This window comes from Echiichthys vipera, assembly GCF_963691815.1.
Source record: "Echiichthys vipera genome assembly, chromosome: 7".
Lineage (NCBI taxonomy): Eukaryota > Metazoa > Chordata > Actinopteri > Perciformes > Trachinidae > Echiichthys > Echiichthys vipera.
In genome coordinates this window covers 107,501-125,000 of record NC_139832.1, presented here as the reverse complement: position 1 = coordinate 125,000, position 17,500 = coordinate 107,501, and the positions used below count along the sequence as shown (strand labels likewise).

The 17,500-nt window shown below is 54.2% G+C and overlaps 1 protein-coding gene across 2 annotated transcripts in view; it reads left to right on the top strand.

Moving 5' to 3' along the window:
- lamb4 (laminin, beta 4) overlaps nucleotides 1–16,205 on the top strand; it is a 27,041-nt gene extending 10,836 nt beyond the window's left edge. Inside the window, exons 8-35 of one of the 2 annotated variants that reach the window (XM_083916748.1) lie at nucleotides 113–327; nucleotides 472–592; nucleotides 682–870; nucleotides 1,336–1,491; nucleotides 1,576–1,679; nucleotides 2,197–2,276; nucleotides 3,454–3,640; nucleotides 4,067–4,189; nucleotides 4,286–4,471; nucleotides 4,662–4,774; nucleotides 4,847–4,967; nucleotides 5,157–5,337; nucleotides 5,433–5,576; nucleotides 7,483–7,714; nucleotides 8,045–8,202; nucleotides 8,404–8,628; nucleotides 8,823–9,040; nucleotides 9,480–9,576; nucleotides 10,327–10,696; nucleotides 10,867–11,027; nucleotides 11,153–11,355; nucleotides 11,898–12,095; nucleotides 12,227–12,371; nucleotides 12,668–12,875; nucleotides 13,312–13,447; nucleotides 13,516–13,686; nucleotides 14,431–14,584; nucleotides 15,626–16,205. In XM_083916748.1, the coding sequence (XP_083772874.1) occupies nucleotides 113–327; nucleotides 472–592; nucleotides 682–870; nucleotides 1,336–1,491; nucleotides 1,576–1,679; nucleotides 2,197–2,276; nucleotides 3,454–3,640; nucleotides 4,067–4,189; nucleotides 4,286–4,471; nucleotides 4,662–4,774; nucleotides 4,847–4,967; nucleotides 5,157–5,337; nucleotides 5,433–5,576; nucleotides 7,483–7,714; nucleotides 8,045–8,202; nucleotides 8,404–8,628; nucleotides 8,823–9,040; nucleotides 9,480–9,576; nucleotides 10,327–10,696; nucleotides 10,867–11,027; nucleotides 11,153–11,355; nucleotides 11,898–12,095; nucleotides 12,227–12,371; nucleotides 12,668–12,875; nucleotides 13,312–13,447; nucleotides 13,516–13,686; nucleotides 14,431–14,584; nucleotides 15,626–15,762 (4,733 nt within the window). In that variant the 3' untranslated portion in view covers nucleotides 15,763–16,205. Of the gene's footprint in view, nucleotides 1–112; nucleotides 328–471; nucleotides 593–681; nucleotides 871–1,335; nucleotides 1,492–1,575; nucleotides 1,680–2,196; nucleotides 2,277–3,453; nucleotides 3,641–4,066; nucleotides 4,190–4,282; nucleotides 4,472–4,661; nucleotides 4,775–4,846; nucleotides 4,968–5,156; nucleotides 5,338–5,432; nucleotides 5,577–7,482; nucleotides 7,715–8,044; nucleotides 8,203–8,403; nucleotides 8,629–8,822; nucleotides 9,041–9,479; nucleotides 9,577–10,326; nucleotides 10,697–10,866; nucleotides 11,028–11,152; nucleotides 11,356–11,897; nucleotides 12,096–12,226; nucleotides 12,372–12,667; nucleotides 12,876–13,311; nucleotides 13,448–13,515; nucleotides 13,687–14,430; nucleotides 14,585–15,625 lie in introns of both variants that reach the window. The other variant, XM_083916747.1, reaches the window with a different exon arrangement.
- The last annotated feature ends 1,295 nt before the right edge of the window (nucleotides 16,206–17,500 follow it).

Below are 17,500 nucleotides of genomic sequence, written 5' to 3'. Positions count from 1 at the left end.
CAACCTTCCTCCTCAGACCTCATCCCTGATCTGAACCTTCCTCCTCAGACCTCATCACTGATCTGAACCTTCCTCCTCAGACCTCATCCCTGATCTGAACCTTCCTCCTCAGACCTCATCACTGTGACGAACCTGCGCGTGAACCTGACGCGCCTCTTCACGCTGGGCGACACGCTGCTCGGCCGCAGACGCAGGAACCCTCAGGACAAGTATTACTACGCTCTGTACGACATGGTGGTGCGAGGGAGCTGCTTCTGCCACGGACACGCCCGCCACTGCACGCCCGTGGACGCAGGGCGGGGGGACGCCGTCACGCACGCCGCCATGGTACTTCTCCTCTCTCAGCTCTTTCTATTCTTCACTGATTCACTGATTAAAGAGTTCTGACACTTACAAAGACTAGAGACCAGGTGCAGCTGTGAGTCTCTGTGCTCTGATCAGAGGAGCTCAGGCTGGTGTTGTGTCCTGCAGGTGCACGGTCGGTGTGTGTGTCGTCACCACACGGCCGGAGTGAACTGTGAGCGCTGTGCGGCGTTCCACCACGACGCCCCCTGGAGGCCGGGAGGAGGCGATGCAGCCGGCACCTGCAGGAGTAAGAGCGGCGCTTCTTCCTCTTCCTCTTCCTCGTGTTCTTTGTATTTAACAAAGTAACGGCGCGTTCGTGTCTCACGTCTCCTTCAGGGTGCAACTGTCACGGTCACTCCGACTCCTGTCACTTTGACGCCGCTCGCTTTGAAGCGACGGGAGGCGCGAGCGGCGGCGTGTGTGACGACTGCCGCCATGACAGGACGGGGCCTCAGTGTGAACGGTGTCGACCTTTCCTGTATCAGGATCCTCAGAGAGCGCCGGACGACCCGCACGCCTGCATCCGTACGACTCTGCAGCGGTTCTGTCTCACTGTGGTTCTGGTCCCTGAGGTGGTGGTTCTGCTGTGGTTCTGTCTGTGGTTCTGGTCCCTGAGGTGGTGGTTCTGCTGTGGTTCTGGTCCCTGAGGTGGTGGTTCTGTCTGTGGTTCTGTCTGTGGTTCTGGTCCCTGCGGTGGTGGTTCTGCTGTGGTTCTGGTCCCTGAGGTGGTGGTTCCGTCTGTGGTTCTGGTCCCTGAGGTGGTGGTTCTGTCTTTGGTTCTGGTCCCTGAGGTGGTGGTTCTGTCTGTGGTTCTGTCTGTGGTTCTGGTCCCTGAGGTGGTGGTTCTGTCTGTGGTTCTGGTCCCTGAGATGGTGGTTCTGTCTGTGGTTCTGGTCCCTGAGGTGGTGGTTCTGTCTGTGGTTCTGGTCCCTGAGGTGGTGGTTCTGTCTGTGGTTCTGCAGTAACGTGTTCTCCCATCACGTGTTTCAGCGTGCGACTGCGACCCGGCGGGTTCTGAGGGCGGCGGCTTGTGCGACGCTGAAAGCGGTCGATGCGTCTGTAAACGAAACGTTGAGGGTCGACGCTGCGATCGCTGCAAACACGGGTTCTTTAACCTGCGGGCGGACGACGCCGGCGGCTGCCAGGGTGAGAAACGCTTATATTTACTGTTACTATGAAGAAGCTCCGCGTGACGTCAGAGCAGCTGTGACGCACACGCGTGTGTTGCAGAGTGCCGGTGTCACGTGTCAGGAAGTGTCGGGTCGTGTGATCAGCTGACAGGAAGCTGCCAATGTGACCATTTGGCCATCGGACCGCTGTGTGACCGCTGTGTGGTAGGTTCTGTTCCTGAGGAGGGAAGGCCATGCTAACAAGCTAACAGGCTAACAAGCTAGAAGGCTAACATGCTAACAGGCTAACAAGCTAGAAGGCTAACAGGCTAACAGACTAACAGGCTAACAGGCTAAAAAGCTAGAAGGCTAACAGGCTTACAGGCTAGAAGGCTAACATGCTAACAGACTAACAGGCTAACTGGCTAACATGCTAACTGGCTAGAAGGCTAACATGCTAACTGGCTAACATGCTAACAGACTACCAGGCTAACATGCTAACTGGCTAACATCCTAACTGGCTAACATGCTAACTAACAGACGGTGCTTGGGTAGAACGAGTGTATGTTTAAATGTTAGGTGGTTGTTCGCCGCTGTGCTGACACACACACACACACACACAGGCACACACACACACACACACACACACACACACACACACACACACACACACACACACACACACACACACACACACACACACACACACACACACTCTTCATGTCCCTGTGCTCTGCTGCAGGACGGTTTCTGGGGTTTGGGGAACTCGGTGTTCAGATGTTCCCCGTGCGACTGTGACATCGGAGGAGCTCAGGGCCGCACGTACGTTTCCTCTCCTTCACCGTGTCACTTCCTCTCCTTCACTGTGTCACTTCCTGTCCTTCACCGTGTCACTTCCTCTCCTTCACTGTGTCACTTCCTCTCCTTCACCGTGTCACTTCCTCTCCTTCACTGTGTCACTTCCTCTCCTTCACCGTGTCACTTCCTCTCCTTCACCGTGTCACTTCCTCTCCTTCACTGTGTCACTTCCTGTCCTTCACCGTGTCACTTCCTCTCCTTCACCGTGTCACTTCCTCTCCTTCACCGTGTCACTTCCTCTCCTTCACCGTGTCACTTCCTCTCCTTCACTGTGTCACTTCCTGTCCTTCACCGTGTCACTTCCTCTCCTTCACTGTGTCACTTCCTCCCCTTCACCGTGTCACTTCCTGTCCCTCACCGTGTCACTTCCTCTCCTTCACCGTGTCACTTCCTCCCCTTCACCGTGTCACTTCCTCTCCCTCACCGTGTCACTTCCTGTCCTTCACCGTGTCACTTCCTCCCCTTCACTGTGTCACTTCCTGTCCTTCACCGTGTCACTTCCTCCCCTTCACTGTGTCACTTCCTCTCCTTCACTGTGTCACTTCCTGTCCTTCACTGTGTCACTTCCTCTCCCTCACCGTGTCACTTCCTGTCCTTCACCGTGTCACTTCCTCCCCTTCACTGTGTCACTTCCTCCCCTTCACCGTGTCACTTCCTCTCCTTCACTGTGTCACTTCCTGTCCTTCACCGTGTCACTTCCTCCCCTTCACCGTGTCACTTCCTCCCCTTCACTGTGTCACTTCCTCCCCTTCACCGTGTCACTTCCTCCCCTTCACCGTGTCACTTCCTCCCCTTCACTGTGTCACTTCCTCCCCTTCACTGTGTCACTTCCTCTCCTTCACTGTGTCACTTCCTGTCCTTCACCGTGTCACTTCCTGTCCTTCACCGTGTCACTTCCTCTCCCTCACCGTGTCACTTCCTGTCCTTCACCGTGTCACTTCCTCCCCTTCACTGTGTCACTTCCTCCCCTTCACCGTGTCACTTCCTCTCCTTCACTGTGTCACTTCCTCTCCTTCACTGTGTCACTTCCTGTCCTTCACCGTGTCACTTCCTGTCCTTCACCGTGTCACTTCCTGTCCTTCACCATGTCACTTCCTGTCTCAGGTGATTTAAAGTTAATAACCTGTGATCTGATCTTCAGGTGTTCTCCGGAGGACGGTCAGTGTCGTTGTTTACCCAACATGGTGGGGCGGCGCTGCTCTGAACCTGCTCCCGGGCACTTCCTGCCTCCACTCGACTACTTCCTGTACGAGGCGGAGCTCGCCGCCCCGCTGCAGCGAGGACACGTCCCGTCTCCTGCTCCTCCTTCAACCAACTCTTCCTCTTTGGTGAGGAGCTACGGTTCTAACTATAACTATTAATAACATTATTGTTGTTGTTGTTGATTTTATTGTTGTTGATGTTGATGATGTTGTTGTTGTTGTTGCTGTTGTTGATGTTGTTGATGTTGATGTTGTTGTTGTTGATGTTGTTGATGTTGATTTTATTGTTGTTGATGTTGATGTTATTATGATTATTGTTGTTGATGTTGTTGTTGTTGTTGATGTTGATGTTATTATGATTATTGTTGTTGTTGATGTTGTTGTTGCTGTTGTTGATGTTGTTGATGTTGTTGATGTTGATGTTGTTGTTGTTGTTATTGTTGCTGTTGTTGATGTTGATGTTGTTGATGTTGGTGTTGTTGTTATTGTTGTTGTTGTTGATGTTGGTGTTGATGTTGTTGTTGTTGTTGTTGTTGTTGTTGTTGTTCTCAGGTGGTTTCTCCTCAGTGTGAAAAGTTCTACAGAGAACGCGGTTTTGACTTCAGGCTCAGTAACGGTCGGGTGGTTCTGGTCCGGAGGACTCGTGGTCTCGCCCGTCGGAGGAGACGGCGTCAGGTGGGACATTTACTTCCTGTGTCACGTTTGTTTGGACCAATCGAGCGACAGTGAGACCTCGTCCAATCACTGAGGGTTGTTCCCGTCCCGCAGCAGGACAGCCTGCCTCTGGACCCGGGTCACGCCCTGCAGATCATCCCCCGTCAGAGCACCGAGGGTTACCCCGTCACCTGGACCGGCCTGGGATTTGTCAGAGTGTTGGAGGGGGCGGGGCTTAGGTTCACCGTCGACAACCTCCCGTCATCGATGGATTACCAACTGGTGATTCGCTACGAGCCCGAGGTAAAGAGTCTGTCAGGGTTCTGGGTCTGGGTCTGGGTCTGGGTCTGGGTCTGGGTCTGGGTCTGGGTCTGGGTCTGGGTCTGGGACTGGATCTGGATCTGGGTCTGGATCTGGGTCTGGACCTGGATCTGGATCTGAGTCTGGATCTGGCTCCATCATAAGGTACAAAACCCTGTGATGTCGTCCTCAGACTCCCTCTGATTGGCTGGCTTCACTCAGCATCGTCACGATGTCGCCGGGCGACGGCGGCTGCAGCAGCGACCCGACAGGAAGTAGAACTCTGGTGCTTCCTGGAAACTCCAGGTGAGCGTTTGGGTCTGAACAGGAACAGGACACGGACACGGACGCCGTCTGACGCTTGTTGTTTGTCTCCAGAGGCGCCGTCCTGGACGCTCCCGTGTGTCTGAACGCCGGCGGACGCTACTTCGTGGACATCGTCTTCACCAAACAGCCCGGGTCCGAGGGTCCCTCCGGCGCCCACGTCCTCATCGACTCGGTCTGTGGCAGTGACGCACGCACACACCGTCCAATCGTAGCTTAGCAGCCGGAGCAGCCGGGGGACGGCGTCTGTGCCGGCGTCTGTGCCGGCGTCTGTGCCGGCGTCTGTGCTGGCGTCTGTGCTGGCGTCTGTCGTCTCAGTGTGAAACTGAGACGTTTAAATTAAATCCTTTGTGTGTGTTTTCAGATCGGTTTGATTCCCGGCATCGAGTCCGTCCCCGACTCCTGCTCCCAGAACGACCTCCGCTCTTTCCGCCGCTTCCGCTGCATCGGATTGGCTGCTGAGCTCGACCCCCAGGAGCCGCCGCCGGCCGCCTGTGAGGGGCTCATCAAGAGTGCGTCGGCTCGAATCCACAACGGAGCTCTGCGTAAGTCTACACACACACACACACACACTCTGCCTGTAGGACCCTCAGCGGCGTCACACGGGGGCCTGCTCTCACCTGTGCTGTGATGTCATCAGTCTGCAGGTGTAACTCCGCCGGCTCCCTGGGACCCAGCTGCAGTAAAGTGGGCGGGCTCTGTGACTGTAAACCCAACGTGATTGGTCGCTGCTGTGATTCCTGCGCGCCGCTGACGTTTGGCTTCGGACCCGACGGCTGCGAACGTGAGTCCCTGCAACACGAGTCCCTGCAACACGAGTCCCTGCAACACACGAGTCCCTGCAACACGAGTCCCTGCAACACACGAGTCCCTGCAACACGAGTCCCTGCAACACACGAGTCCCTGCAACACGAGTCCCTGCAACACGAGTCCCTGCAACACGAGTCCCTGCAACACACGAGTCCCTGCAACACGAGTCCCTGCAACACGAGTCCCTGCAACACGAGTCCCTGCAACACACGAGTCCCTGCAACACACGAGTCCCTACAACACACGAGTCCCTGCAACACACGAGTCCCTGCAACACGAGTCCCTGCAACACGAGTCCCTGCAACACGAGTCCCTGCAACACATGAGTCCCTGCAACACGAGTCCCTGCAACACGAGTCCCTGCAGCACGAGTCCCTGCAACACGAGTCCCTGCAACACGAGTCCCTGCAACACACGAGTCCCTGCAACACATGAGTCCCTGCAACAAACGAGTCCTTGCAACACACGAGTCCCTGCAGCACGAGTCCCTGCAACACACGAGTCCCTACAACACGAGTCCCTGCAACACGTGAGTCCCTGCAACACGAGTCCCTGCAACACGAGTCCCTGCAACACACGAGTCCCTGCAACACACGAGTCCCTGCAACACGAGTCCCTGCAACACGTGAGTCCCTGCAACACACGAGTCCCTGCACCACACGAGTCCCTGCAACACACGAGTCCCTGCAACACACGAGTCCCTGCAACACGAGTCCCTGCAACACACGAGTCCCTGCAACACAAGTCCCTGCAGCACGAGTCCCTACAACACGAGTCCCTGCAACACGTGAGTCCCTGCAACACGAGTCCCTGCAACACGTGAGTCCCTGCAACACGAGTCCCTGCAACACGAGTCCCTGCAACACACGAGTCCCTGCAACACATGAGTCCCTGCAACAAACGAGTCCTTGCAACACACGAGTCCCTGCAGCACGAGTCCCTGCAACACACGAGTCCCTACAACACGAGTCCCTGCAACACGTGAGTCCCTGCAACACGAGTCCCTGCAACACGAGTCCCTGCAACACACGAGTCCCTGCAACACGAGTCCCTGCAACACGTGAGTCCCTGCAACACACGAGTCCCTGCAACACACAAGTCCCTGCAACACACGAGTCCCTGCAACACACGAGTCCCTGCAACACGAGTCCCTGCAAATCGAGTCCCTGCAGCACACGAGTCCCTGCAACACACAAGTCCCTGCAACACAAGTCCCTGCAACACGAGTCCCTGCAAATCGAGTCCCTGCAGCACACGAGTCCCTGCAACACATGAGTCCCTGCAACACACGAGTCCTTGCAACACACGAGTCCCTGCAACACGAGTCCCTGCAACACACGAGTCCCTGCAACACGAGTCCCTGCAACACGAGTCCCTGCAACACACGAGTCCCTGCAACACGAGTCCCTGCAACACGAGTCCCTGCAACACACGAGTCCCTGCAACACGAGTCCCTGCAACACACGAGTCCCTGCAACACGAGTCCCTGCAACACACGAGTCCCTGCAACACGAGTCCCTGCAACACACAAGTCCCTGCAACACACGAGTCCCTGCAACACACGAGTCCCTGCAACACACGAGTCCCTGCAACACACGAGTCCCTGCAACACACGAGTCCTGATGAGTCCTGATGAGTCCTGTTGAGTCCTGTTGAGTCCTGATGAGTCCTGTTGAGTCCTGTTGAGTCCTGTTGAGTCCTGATGAGTCCTGTTGAGTCCTGATGAGTCCTGTTGAGTCCTGATGAGTCCTGTTGAGTCCTGATGAGTCCTGTTGAGTCCTGTTGAGTCCTGATGAGTCCTGTTGAGTCCTGTTGAGTCATGATGACAGGACAAAGGTAACAGGTCTGATGTCTGTGACGGGTTCTTCTCTCCGCTGCAGCGTGCGACTGTGAACCTGCAGGGTCGGCGTCGCAGCTCTGTGACCAGGTCAGAGGTCAGTGCGCGTGCAGGTCAGAGGTCACGGGGCGGCGCTGCGACCGCTGTCAGACGGCGTTCTGGGGTTTCCCGTTGTGTCGACCCTGCGAGTGTAACGGACTCTCTGAAGAGTGTGACCAAGCAACCGGGGAGTGTCTGAACTGCAGGGAGCACGCCACGGGACCCCGCTGTGACAGGTCTGACATCACCACACAGGGGGCAGCAGCTCCAGCCTCTGGTCCTGGATCAGGTCTCAGGGGCAGCAGCTCCATCCTCTGATCCTGGATCAGGTCTCAGGGGCAGCAGCTCCAGCCTCTGATCCTGGATCAGGTCTCAGGGGCAGCAGCAGCAGCCTCTGATCCTGGATCAGGTCTCAGGGGCAGCAGCTCCAGCCTCTGATCCTGGATCAGGTCTCAGGGGCAGCAGGCTCCAGCCTCTGATCCTGGATCTGTTCAGAACAAACAGAACTGTTCCCGCAGGTCCTGGTTCTGGTTCTGGTTCTGGTTCTGATGATGTTTCTGATGCAGGTGTGTGGACGGTTACTACGGCAGCCCTGGATCCAGACCGCCCTGTCAGCCCTGCCTGTGTCCAGACCTCCAGGGCAGCGGGCGATTCTTCGCCACTTCCTGTCAACAAGACCCACAATCCCTCAGTCTGAGCTGCAACTGCAGGGAGGGGCACACGGGTAGGAGCCGCCGCCGGACACCAGACCAGGTTTAAGGGGTTCAGGTCTGGGTTCAGGTCCTGGGTTCAGGTCAGGGTGTAGGTCCTGGGCTCAGGTCAGGGTTCAGGTCAGGGTTCAGGTCCTGGGCTCAGGTCAGGGTGCAGGTCCTGGGTTCAGGTCCCGGCTTCAGGTCTGGGTTTGTTAAAATGGCGTCTGTTTCAGGTCCTCGCTGTAATCGCTGTGGCGCCGGTTTCTATGGCGACCTGGCGTCCCCGGGGGCCGGCTGTGAGGCGTGTCCCTGCAACAACAACATCAGCCCCGACGACCCCCACGCCTGCGACGGCCAGACGGGGGCGTGTCTGCGCTGCCTCCACAACACCACGGGCCCCCACTGCGAGCGCTGCAGACCCGGTTACTACGGCAACGCCCTGGACCAGGACTGCAGAGGTAGGGGGGGTCAAATACAACAGGGGGGGTCAAACACAACTTCCAGTAGTCCACAGGCACCAGCGAGTCCAGTTTGCCGACCCCAGAGTTGGCCCCCCTGGTCAGTTGGTCCGGTCTGGGGGGGTCCTTCTGGGGTCGGCTGCTGGACGAACATGTTTTTCACGTGTTTCTGAGACTCATCGTCTTTTTCCCAGAATGCTCTTGTGACCGTCGGGGGACCGAGGCGATCCAGTGTCCTCTGGGGAGTCCCTGCGTCTGTGACTCCAGGACGGGACAGTGTCCCTGCAGGAGGGGGGCGGCGGGCGTCCTCTGTGACGTGTGTGAGGACGGATACTGGAACCTGGACGGAGCCTCCGGATGTCAACCCTGCAGCTGCGATCCTGCCAACGCCGTCTCCAACATCTGCAACAAGGCAAGACCCCCGCCAACCCCAGACCCGGGTCCTGAGAGGGTCCAAGTGAGGGTCCAAGGGAGGGTCCAAGTGAGGGTCCAAGTGAGGGTCCTGAGAGGGTCCTGAGAGGGTCCAAGTGAGGGTCCAAGTGAGGGTCCAAGTGAGGGTCTTGAGAGGGTACTGAGAGGGTCCAAGTGAGGGTCCTGAGAGGGTCCAAGTGAGGGTCCTGAGAGGGTCCAAGTGAGGGTCCAAGTGAGGGTCCTGAGAGGATCCAAGTGAGGGTCCTGAGAGGGTCCAAGTGAGGGTCCTGAGAGGGTCCAAGTGAGGGTCCTGAGAGGGTCCAAGTGAATGAATGATGATGAAACGTTTGTGATGCGTTCAGGTGACGATGATGATGATGAAACGTTTGTGATGCGTTCAGGTGACGATGATGATGATGAAACGTTTGTGATGCGTTCAGGTGACGGGGCAGTGTCCGTGTCGTCCTGAGTTTGGAGGAAGACTTTGTGACGAATGTGGAGAAAATCACTTTGGGAATCCAGACCTGCAGTGCATCTGTGAGTGACACACGAACACGAGGTTCAGGTGTGAGATCGACTCCTCATGTGACGAAGTTCAGGTGTTAGATCGACTCCTCATGTGACGGAGTTCAGGTGTTAGATCGACTCATGTGACGGAGTTCAGGTGTTAGATCGACTCATGTGACAGAGTTCAGGTGTGAGATCGACTCATGTGACAGAGTTCAGGTGTTAGATCGACTCATGTGACGGAGTTCAGGTGTTAGATCGACTCCTCGTGTGACAGAGTTCAGGTGTTAGATCGACTCCTCATGTGACGAAGTTCAGGTGTTAGATCGACTCCTCGTGTGACGAAGTTCAGGTGTTAGATCGACTCCTCATGTGACGAAGTTCAGGTGTTAGATCGACTCCTCATGTGACGAAGTTCAGGTGTTAGATCGACTCATGTGACGAAGTTCAGGTGTTAGATCGACTCCTCGTGTGACAGAGTTCAGGTGTTAGATCGACTCATGTGACGAAGTTCAGGTGTTAGATCGACTCCTCATGTGACGAAGTTCAGGTGTTAGATCGACTCATGTGACGGAGTTCAGGTGTTAGATCGACTCATGTGACGGAGTTCAGGTGTTAGATCGACTCATGTGACAGAGTTCAGGTGTTAGATCGACTCTTCATGTGACGAAGTTCAGGTGTTAGATCGACTCCTCGTGTGACAGAGTTCAGGTGTTAGATCGACTCCTCGTGTGACAGAGTTCAGGTGTTTGTGGATCACCTCTCCACGTCTCCTCTCAGCTTGCGACTGTAACACCGAGGGAACCGAGCGCCCGTCATGTGACCCTGAAACTGGCGAGTGCATCTGTCGGGTCGGCGTCACCGGTATCTTCTGTGACGAGTGCGCCCCCGGCTACGACTCCACGTTCCCGGCCTGCGCGGCGTGCCACCCCTGCACCGCCCTCTGGGCAGACAACATCACTGATGTCCAGCGAGCCGCCCAGAGGATGATGACCCTTCTCCCTCGCCATGGCAATGACCTGCGGCCCGAGGACGGTCGCCACTGGCAACGGATGCTGGAGATGCTCTCCAGGATGGACGGCCTCGCCAACCTGACGGGACATTCGCCGTCAAAGGTGGAGGAGGTGGAGAAACTGTTTGCGATGGTCGGGTAAGTTCTGCAGCTCTTACCTTTACACTCGATCGCCCCAAAGAGTCTCGCAGAGTCCAAACCAGAGGAGCAGAGTCCGGCTGCTCTGGGACACGCAGCAAACTCTCAACCAATCCCCATCCTCCTCAGCCCCGAGGCAGATCAACCTTCTTTATGTGCCTTTATCACAGGAAGCTGAAAGACGCCATCGACCCAAACACGACCCTGATCGACCCGTCTCGTCTCCTGGACTCTGAAGTCGACAGGATCCGCGTGGAGTTCAGGAAGCTGCTGAACCGGCTGAAGGAAAACGCCATCGAGGACCCAGACGAGGAGGACGGGGACCAGGAGGGTACGGGTTCTTCTGTGAGGGGGTTCTGGGGGAGCTGAGTCCACTTTGAGCTGGACCTCTTCTTCTAATGCTCATTATTGTTATTATAATTATTAATAATGATATTGTCTGTGGTCCTGTCGCAGAGCTGCTCGATGAGATCCAGAAGCTCCTTCAAAGCTTCCTGTCGGACGAGGACAGAGTGAGGGAAGCCAGCAGAGCCGTGGACGTCTCCATGGAAACCAGACAGGAAGTCAGACTCCGACTGAGCACGTGCAGCAGCGGAGGAGACCTGGCGCCGCTGGAGGAGAAGGTCGACGAGCTCAGCGTGGTCGACCTCAACCGACAGGTGAGAACTTACCTGTGACCTCACATCAGCCAATCAGGAGTGAGTATTCACCTGTGACCTCACATCAGCCAATCAGGAGTGAGTATTAACCTGTGACCTCACATCAGCCAATCAGGAGTGAGTATTCACCTGTGACCTCACATCAGCCAATCAGGAGTGAGTATTGACCTGTGACCTCACATCAGCCAATCAGGAGTGAGTATTAACCTGTAGACTCACATCAGCCAATCAGGAGGGAGTATTAACCTATAGACTCACATCAGCCAATCAGGAGTGAGTATTAACCTGTGACCTCACATCAGCCAATCAGGAGTGAGTATTAACCTGTAGACTCACATCAGCCAATCAGGAGGGAGTATTAACCTATAGACTCACATCAGCCAATCAGGAGTGAGTATTAACCTGTGACCTCACATCAGCCAATCAGGAGTGAGTATTAACCTGTGACCTCACATCAGCCAATCAGGAGTGAGTATTAACCTGTAGACTCACATCAGCCAATCAGGAGTGAGTATCGACCTGTGTGTTGTGGTCTGATGCAGATCTGTGGGGGCCCGGCTCTGGGGGACTGTTCCGGCTGTGGTGGAGCCCTCTGTGCTCTGGACCCGGGTCGGAGGAAGTGTGGAGGTCCAGGATGTGACGGAGTCGTTCCTGTCGCAGAGAACGCTTCAGAGACGGCAGAGAGGGCCCAGGACCAGCTCAGGACCCGGGCAGGCCGACTGCAGGAGTCCAGGGGCAAGGCAGGTTTACACAGGGGCCACATGGGCTACAGGGGCCACCAGGGGCCACAGGGTCACCAGTGTCCCCGGGGCTGCAGGGGCCATAATTATTATTATTATAATAATGATGTAATCACTGCGTTCTGTGTCAGATCGTTGAAGCCAAACGAGCGGCTCAGGACACCAGAGACCAGACCAGGGCCCTGCAGGACCAGAGCCTGGTGAACCTGGACTCTCTGGAGGGGGACAAGAATAAAACCAAGGAGCTGCTGCAGCGAGTCCGACACTTCCTGCTGGGTCAGTGTTCGTCTGTATGGTTATATATGTATGTACGGTCCACAGGGAATCGAACCGTTACCTCATGTAGAGCGCCCCTGTCTGAGGCCGTACGGTCTACAGGGAATCGAACCGTTACCTCATGTAGAGCGCCCCTGTCTGAGGCCGTACGGTCTACAGGGATTCAAACCGTGACCTCATGTAGAGTGCCCCTGTCTGAGGCCGTACGGTGGACAGGCGGTGATCCAGTGAACCAAAGTTCTGACAGGTCTGTTCTTGAACCGGCGAACACCCCTGACCGTGTGTCCTCCCCACAGATGAGCTGGTGCCGCCGGAGGACATCCAGAGAATGGTGCGGGCGGTTCTGGCCGTGCAGCTGCCGAGATCACCGGATCAGATCCACTCGATGCTCGGTGACATCAGGACGCTGCTGTCCAGCACCACGACTCACCGGCACCACCGGCAGGACCTGCAGGAGCACGCCAGGGCGGCACGGGACCTGCTGCAGGACGCTCAGGGGATCAGGTCAGTGTCTCAGAGAACACCAAACCAGAACCAGAACCAGAACCACAACACCAAACCAGAACCACAACACCAAACCAGAACCAGAACCAGAACCACAACACCAAACTAAAACCAGAACCACAACACCAAACCAGAACCACAACACCAAACCAGAACCAGAACCAGAACACCAAACCAGAACCACAACACCAAACCAGAACCACAACACCAAACCAGAACACCAAACCAGAACCACAACACCAAACCAGAACACCAAACCAGAACACCAAACCAGAACACCAAACCAGAACCACAACACCAAACCAGAACCACAACACCAAACCAGAACCAGAACCAGAACACCAAACCAGATCCACAACACCAAACCAGAACCACAACACCAAACCAGAACCAGAACCAGAACACCAGACTAACCGTGTGTGGTCCCGTGTTGAAGGGAGCGGGCGCAGGAGGTCGAGGCGGCAGAGATCAGCAGAGACGTTTACGCAGCAGAAGAAGCTCAGAACCGGGCCAACGATGATCTGGACTCAGCGACTCGAGACCGGGACGCGACCCAGGACCGGATCCAGCAGGTAAAGACCTAAGAGTCCTCTGTGGTTCAGACCGGACCCCCGTCACAAAACAGACTCTTCTGTTCCAGATCAGAGACAAACTGGACCAGATCGACTCCAACCTGAGGAACCGGCGACCCGGAGATCTGCAGGAGGCGATCCGGACCCTGAAGGACCGAACCGACCAGAACCGCAGGACGGCCACAGACGCCAGAGACACCGCAGACTCTGCTCTGGACCTGACCACCAACACAGAACCAGTAAGACCACTGACCCAGAACCAGTCAGACCACTGACCCAGAACCAGTCAGACCACTGACCCAGAACCAGTCAGACCACTGACCCAGAACCAGTCAGACCCCTGACCCAGAACCAGTCAGACCACTGACCCAGAACCAGTCAGGCCCCTGACCCAGAACCAGTCAGACCACTGACCCAGAACCAGTCAGGCCCCTGACCCAGAACCAGTCAGACCACTGACCCAGAACCAGTCAGGCCCCTGACCCAGAACCAGTCAGACCAGTGACCCAGAACCAGTCTGACCAGTCAGACCACTGACCCAGAACCAGTCAGGCCCCTGACCCAGAACCAGTCAGACCACTGACCCAGAACCAGTCAGACCACTGACCCAGAACCAGTCAGACCAGTCAGACCACTGACCCAGAACCAGTCAGACCACTGACCCAGAACCAGTCAGACCACTGACCCAGAACCAGTCAGACCCCTGACCCAGAACCAGTCAGACCACTGACCCAGAACCAGTCAGACCCCTGACCCAGAACCAGTCAGACCACTGACCCAGAACCAGTCAGACCACTGACCCAGAACCAGTCAGACCAGTAAGACCACTGACCCAGAACCAGTCAGACCCCTGACCCAGAACCAGTCAGACCACTGACCCAGAACCAGTCAGACCACTGACCCAGAACCAGTCAGACCAGTGACCCAGTGTGTTTGCTGTCAGCCAATCAGAGCGTGTGTTTGCTGTGTTGTCATGGTGACAGGAGCTGCAGGAAGTGATGTCGCGGTTCGCAGAGTTGCAGCAGAAGAAGAAGAACGAGACGCTTCAACACGAAGCTTCAGAACGAGTGAAGAAGATCGAGGACGAGCTGAAGACGATGAAGAGCGACACGGACGACAAGCTCCGGCAGATACAAGGTACCAGAACCAGAACCAGAACCACAACCAGAACCAGAACCACAACCAGAACCACAACCACAACCACAACCACAACCAGAACCACAACCACAACCAGAACCACAACCAGAACCAGAACCACAACCACAACCACAACCACAACCAGAACCACAACCACAACCAGAACCACAACCACAACCAGAACCACAACCACAACCACAACCACAACCACAACCACAACCACAACCACAACCACAACCACAACCACAACCAGAACCACAACCACAACCAGAACCACAACCACAACCACAACCAGAACCACAACCAGAACCACAACCCTCACTGTGGTACCAGAACCTGTCTAACCCATCAGAACCTGTATAACCCAACAGAACCTGTCTAACCCAACAGAACCTCTCTAACCCATCAGAACCTGTCTAACCCAACAGAACCTGTCTAACCCAACAGAACCTCTCTAACCCATCAGAACCTGTCTAACCCAACAGAACCTGTCTAACCCATCAGAACCTGTCTAACCCAACAGAACCTGTCTAACCCAACAGAACCTCTCTAACCCATCAGAACCTGTGTAACCCATCAGAACCTCTCTAACCTAACAGAACCTCTCTAACCCATCAGAACCTGTGTAACCCAACAGAACCTGTCTAACCCATCAGAACCTGTCTAACCCAACAGAACCTCTCTAACCCAACAGAACCTCTCTAACCCAACAGAACCTGTCTAACCCAACAGAACCTGTGTAACCCAACAGAACCTTCCTAACCCAACAGAACCTGTCTAACCAAACAGAACCTGTGTAACCCATCAGAACCTGTATAACCCATCAGAACCTCTCTAACCCAACAGAACCTGTCTAACCCAACAGAACCTCTCTAACCCAACAGAACCTGTCTAACCCAACAGAACCTCTCTAACCCAACAGAACCTGTCTAACCCATCAGAACCTGTGTAACCCAACAGAACCTGTCTAACCCATCAGAACCTCTCTAACCCAACAGAACCTGTCTAACCCATCAGAACCTTGTCTCCCTGTCTCGTCAGAACTGGAGCGGCTGGTTCTGGATCTGATCCAGAACAAAGAACAGAAAGTGGCTCAAGTCTCTGAGATGTTGGAAGAAGTCGAGTCGCTGCGACGGGAGATTTCCAAACGGGCCGAAGAATACGGGTCCTGCGCCTGAGCCGGGCCCTGAGCCGGGCCCTGAGGCGGGCCTCTGAGGGGGGCCCTGAGGCGGGCCCTGAGCCGGGCCCTGAGGCGGGCCCTGAGGGGGTCCTGAGGCGGACTTTAGGTTCTGTACATATATATCACATATATCACATATAATACATATATATATGTTTTACATGTTTTATATATATTATATTATATACTTTATATAACTACAGATACAGGTTTTATATGTTTTATAATTATTATATTATATACTTTATGTATCTTAGATGTATTTTATATATACTTTATATAACTACAGATACATGTTTTACAGGTGTTATATATATTATATTATATACTTTATGTATCTTAGATGTATTTTATATAACTACAGATACATGTTTTATATTTTATATATATTATAAACCTTTTATATTTTTGCTTTTTATGTTTCTTATATTTCTCTCACTTCTTTACAAACTTCTTTTTTTCCTTTTGAATTTTTTAAACGTTTAAATTTCAGTCGTTTCAATAAAAAAGCTGTAAAAATGTGACTGATGAATATTTATACGTTTATATTTGTGTGTTTGAGTCAGTTTGGACTGAAGTCGCTGCACACACACACACACGTGTGTGTGTGTGTTTTATATATATATATATCTGTTATATTTATATATAACAGATATATATTTATATTTATGTGTGTGTGTGTGTTTTATATATATATATATCTGTTATATTTATATATTTATAACAGATATATTTATATATATGTGTGTGTGTGTGTCTGTTATATTTATATATATATATATTTATGTGAGTTATTATAAATGATGATGTTCTGTTGTGTGATGTCGGTGAAAGGTGCAGTTGAGGTTGTGAGCAGCAGGAGGAGCAAGTTCACAACAAACACTTTTCATTATTAAAGAAACAGGAAGAAGAGAAACGAAGATCAAAGAACATTTAATAAGATCAGAAAAGATCAAAGAAGATCAAAGAAGATCAAAGAAGATCAAAGAAGATCATAAAACACAGAAACATGAAGAACAGATGGAACCTGATCTGAACCCTTTGGGACGACGGTCTGAAGTCTGCCAGCGACCACATGTTCAAACTACAGAGTCCCCCTTTCCACTGGTCCAGGTCCTGGTCCTGGTCCTGGTCCTGGTCTTGGTCCTATTCTTGGTCCTGGTCCTGGTCCTGGTCCTGGTCCTGTTCTTGGTCCTGTTCTTGGTCCTGGTCCTGGTCCTGGTCCTGTTCTTGGTCCTGTTCTTGGTCCTGGTCCAGGTCCTGGTCCAGGTCCTGGTCCTGGTCCTGTTCTTGGTCCTGGTCCTGCTCCTGTTCTTGGTCCTGTTCTTGGTCCTGGTCCTGGTCCTGGTCCTGTTCTTGGTCCAGGTCCTGGTCCTGCTTCTGGTCTTGGTCCTGGACCTGGATCCTAAATGTGTGCGTCCACAGAAACCAGGTGCAGCGCCTCCAGACGCTGTAGTACCCATGCCCCTTCACTCTGCAGTTAGTGTCCTCACTGAGCAGAGGGGGCTGCTGGGAGCCCCTTCACTCTACAGTTAGTGTCCTCACTGAGCAGAGGGGGCTGCTGGGAGCCCCTTCACTCTACAGTTAGTGTCCTCACTGAGCAGAGGGGGCTGCTGGGAGCCCCTTCACTCTGCAGTTAGTGTCCTCACTGAGCAGAGGGGGCTGCTGGGAGCCCCTTCACTCTGCAGTTAGTGTCCTCACTGAGCAGAGGGTGCTGCTGGGAGCCCCTTCACTCT